This window comes from Dermacentor albipictus, chromosome 2 (genome assembly GCF_038994185.2).
Source record: "Dermacentor albipictus isolate Rhodes 1998 colony chromosome 2, USDA_Dalb.pri_finalv2, whole genome shotgun sequence".
Taxonomy (NCBI): domain Eukaryota; kingdom Metazoa; phylum Arthropoda; class Arachnida; order Ixodida; family Ixodidae; genus Dermacentor; species Dermacentor albipictus.
This window is the reverse complement of record NC_091822.1, coordinates 41,985,044-41,987,378: the sequence shown is the minus strand read 5'-3', so window position 1 is coordinate 41,987,378 and position 2,335 is coordinate 41,985,044. Positions and strand designations below refer to the sequence as shown.

Sequence of the window (2,335 nt, the reverse complement as noted above, 5' to 3'; positions counted from 1 at the left end):
CGAAGGAAAATGTAGTCTATCTAACGATAGCACTTCAATAAAACATATAAGGTGGTTATGCAGTGAATGTAGCATACATTAGAAAGTAGTACCCGAAGTTCTTGAAGCATCGTTCCGTTTTTGCATCCCCAGCATACTTTGGATTTAGCCCCGAGAATGTGCAGTATAAAACAATATCATAGGTGAAAAATAAGAAAAAGAACATGCGCACTCAGTGGCGCCAGTTTATTAATTTACCAGTTCACTGGAAACCTGGAAGGGCGCACAGCGAACTGCTCCGGCATCTTATTCGCCTTTCCTTTTTTCTTCGGGGCCCCTCGCGCGTCCGGTGGTGATACTTTGGCCTGAACCTCGGTAGCCACCGATACCACGGCAGAAGATGCAGGCTGTCCGGCGCTCACGGGACTCGGCTTGGAGGGCAGTGAGGGGGCGGCCAAGGAGTCCATACTTTTTGGCAGGCAGGCATCCTCCGAAGGCATGTACATGGTTGCCATAGCAGCTATCGCCATTAGCGCCGTTTGGACGACTAGCCAGCTGTCTTCGCGTCCCTTGAGGACGACGCGGAACGTTACTAGTCCAATGGCAGTGCCTATCAAGATGAAAGCTAGCCCTACGCAGGAACCGGTGCAGCGTGACTCGGTGGGAAATGCGGCGAGAGTGAGGTAGAATTCGAGAAGGTCGAGAAGTATGGATGCAAGGCGCATAACGACCAAGAGCGAGATGGATAAGGCTGTGTCGTAGTCGGTGTAGGCTAAGAACAGCAGTGCTGACGCGCTGCTGAACACGAGCGCGCAGTATGCGGCCACTTTCCTGACACGCCGGCCTTTCCCCAGGCGGGGCCACACAGCGGCAAGCAAGGGCGCGATTCCGGCATCGATCAAAGTGCGGAAGTACACGCTACGCTCAGTGAAGCGGATAGTGTTGTAGTGGACAGAAATCAAGCCCAGGACGGTCCAGATGCAAGCGGTCAGAACGTACGTCCTTCTGAGGTTCGATCTCTTCACGTAGCTACTTTGGCTTGTGCCTGTGGTTCCGTCGGGTACGTGTTGTACTCTGTGCATGTGTCTCTTGAAGAATTCAAGGCAGTGGCTTAAAGGGACCTCGTTGATGTTGGCTACGTTCAGTGCGACGCGCCTGGCTTCGTCTTCGCGGTGAGCAGCAATCAGCCAAGATGGTGATTCGACGAGGATGCGGAAACGGACGAGGAGAACCAAGGCAAACAACGCCAGCAGCATGTGCCAAACCGACCAGCTCGCCTTCAGTACGTGCGCGAAAGATACAGACGTCCGCGCGATGACAATTGAAAGAGCCGAGCCGATGATGGTGTAAAGCAGTCGGCGGGTCGGGGTAGTTATCTCGTACAGCAGCACTCTGATGACGAACAGGCCGGTCGAAGATGCCGCTGCGACCGAACGCACAACGATAAATGTCTGCAGGTCGGACGCGACGCCTGTCGCCGCGAGCGTGAGCAGCATAGCTGCGAGCGCCAGGACTCCCACCGTCTTGCGCCCAATGCGGTCGGCTATAGGGCCCACGGCCAGAAAGGTGATGGTCATGGCGACGAGGTGCGCAGCCTCGGCGGTATCGGCCAGACGACGCCGCTGGCACACGACGCTCCACTCGCTGACCGCGGTGTTGCCGTGCTCATCCAGGTCGAACTCCCATTGAACGCAAGGCTCGACGCGGGCCCAAGCACCGCCGTCCGGTGGCACGCGCACCGTGCAGCGGCTGTAACTTCCGTTGGGGTGACGCGGAATTGCCAGCTCCTTCCACGCGGCCACGCTCATGTTGGAGAAAGCGTTCGTCCGGTGGCACCAATGGTCCATCTCGTGCCATGACATCCGGAACAGCAGGTGCTGGGCATAGCTGATGGCACCGGCGAAGGCGCTGATCATCAGTACTCGTATCTGAAAGGCTCCCTCGCCGAACGGAATGTTCTCGTCGTCGACTTCAGCCTGTGCTGCAAGATATGAGTTTTCTTGCCGCACTGCCGTCGCATCGTCGGGGACTGGGTTGTTCGGCAACATCATCCCTTACTTCTTCTACTTCTTCTTAGCTCTCTGCTTTTATGACTCATATCCACAACTGGAAGTAGGCCGCGTAATAGCTAAAGGTTGTCAGAAAATTCACCACAAGAAACATATTTAACTGTGCCCTGAAGCAAAAACGCTAGCTTTATAACCTATATTTACTTTCGCTGCTCAATTACCTTGATAAATGTTTTTAGAGAGCAGCTAACTCCCAATGGGTCTGTCGTCTGCGCGGGCAAAAACTCAACCAATCAGCGGTAGTGCTAATTACCTCGAACCAAAGTTTTGCTTGCACCAATGTGTCC

General features: G+C 54.6%; 1 protein-coding gene across 1 annotated transcript; it reads right to left on the bottom strand.

Moving 5' to 3' along the window:
• Positions 1-233: 233 nt before the first annotated feature.
• Positions 234-2,027, bottom strand: LOC139055696 (solute carrier family 22 member 13-like). The gene has a single exon (XM_070533227.1). The coding sequence runs from the start codon at positions 2,025-2,027 to the stop codon at positions 234-236; it is 1,794 nt and encodes a 597-aa protein (XP_070389328.1).
• Between the last annotated feature and the right edge of the window lie 308 nt (positions 2,028-2,335).